Source organism: Monopterus albus, unplaced genomic scaffold (genome assembly GCF_001952655.1).
Source record: "Monopterus albus unplaced genomic scaffold, M_albus_1.0 scaffold32.1, whole genome shotgun sequence".
Lineage (NCBI taxonomy): Eukaryota > Metazoa > Chordata > Actinopteri > Synbranchiformes > Synbranchidae > Monopterus > Monopterus albus.
This window is the reverse complement of record NW_018127912.1, coordinates 2,454,850-2,456,444: the sequence shown is the minus strand read 5'-3', so window position 1 is coordinate 2,456,444 and position 1,595 is coordinate 2,454,850. Positions and strand designations below refer to the sequence as shown.

The 1,595-nt window shown below is 31.1% G+C and overlaps 1 protein-coding gene across 1 annotated transcript in view; it reads right to left on the bottom strand.

Annotated features, from left to right (window-relative positions):
* Window positions 1–685: 685 nt before the first annotated feature.
* Window positions 686–1,595, bottom strand: part of LOC109958442 (interleukin-8-like) — a 1,753-nt gene continuing 843 nt past the window's right edge. The window contains exon 4 of the mRNA XM_020597092.1: window positions 686–1,371. Within this exon, the coding sequence (XP_020452748.1) occupies window positions 1,359–1,371 (13 nt within the window). The 3' untranslated portion in view covers window positions 686–1,358. The remainder of the gene's footprint in view (window positions 1,372–1,595) is intronic.

The window sequence follows — 1,595 nt, the reverse complement described above, 5'->3', positions numbered from 1 at the left end:
GTGTTTATGTATAAAGCCAGGAGCAATTTATTACCTGGTGGAATTCAAAAACTATTTAATGAAAGGGAAGGGGGATACAATTTAAGGGGTCAGTTAAATTTAAAAATTCATGCTATACGTACAACCAAAAAAAGATTTTGTATTTCCATAAGTGGGGTAAAACTATGGAATAATTTAAGTGTGGACATAAAAAATAGTAATAGAATTGACGAGTTTAAACATAAATATAAAGGTATGTGTCAATCAAGATATATGCAAGAACAGGCTCAATGATTAATTAGATGGAACATTGTGGGTGTGGTGTATGAATGTTAACACTTTGTAATAATTCTTTAGTATATTACTTGTATGGTGTAGAAGATAATTATTTAAGAATGTAATTATGTAAGAATGTTAACACTGTTATAATTTTTTAGTATATTACTTGTGTGGTGTAGAAGAGAATTATCTATGTAGAGATACTGCTTGCAAACCAGTGATGGTAAGATGATGTCATGGGGTAGGACTGGATAAGTCTGACTTCTTCCTACTCCATTCAAGTATGTACTAGGTATAAGCAAATTGATATTGGATTAGCATTTGTGGATATGTGTAAAATTATGTGTGTTGATATAAATTAACTGTCTTTACATGCTTGAAAGAATAAATAAATAAATGACAAAATCATGGATTTAAACATGGCCCATTGTTTATTTTCCACCCTTGCAAACATCTGCCAAACAGCAAAATACAACAAAGATTGAAAGAAATATAAACAGATTTCTGGTCTGTAAGTAAAATGATTATTTATTCACAATCATAATCTTCATATTTAAAATGAAAATGTACATACTGTATGCTGTGTAAAGACAAACATAGGCAAAACTTTGATTATTTCAAATATCTATATAATTTCTGCTGTAGAAAAAAAAAGTTGATATGTAAAACAGCAACTAGACTGAAAACACATTTGTGCAAAGACACTGCTGTGTAAAATTTGACTCCTGCATTCTTCAAACATGTTTGGGTTTGCCTTACATAATATGCCTACTTATTGTGCAATGACCCAACAGTTTTTTAAAATTTTATGTTTAACATATATCCTGCCTCACATTAAAATAACATGTGCTTTAATTGCTTAAAAGTGAAAGTAAGTAGATACATGATGTTTAACATATTGCTCAAGATATAGGTTTGTGTCACTTCCTTTCTCACTGGCTCTCGGGAAAAGCTGCCAACCTGCCACCTGACTCATTCCTATCAAGCAAAACAAGCTTTTTGCATTCCATAAGTGTGATCTAGGCTTCAACCTTGAACTTCAGTCATGATGGCAATGTGCTCTTCTTTCCATCTGAGTTAAATCTGTTAAGGTGAGATCTTCAAGGTGTCGACCTAAAGAGAAAAACAGTACAGTATATACTATAGTTCTTCCAACTTTACTTGCATAGTGAATATAAAGTTCCTGAATGAATTTAAATATTTACGACAGAAATTCAATATCATGACTTAAAATGGAAGGTGAACAATTTTAACTTTTTTTTTTCTTTTACAATTTAGAATAAGTTTTGATGAGTTAGACTGCTCTATTTGTGTCAGCTTGACTGTAGTTGCTGACA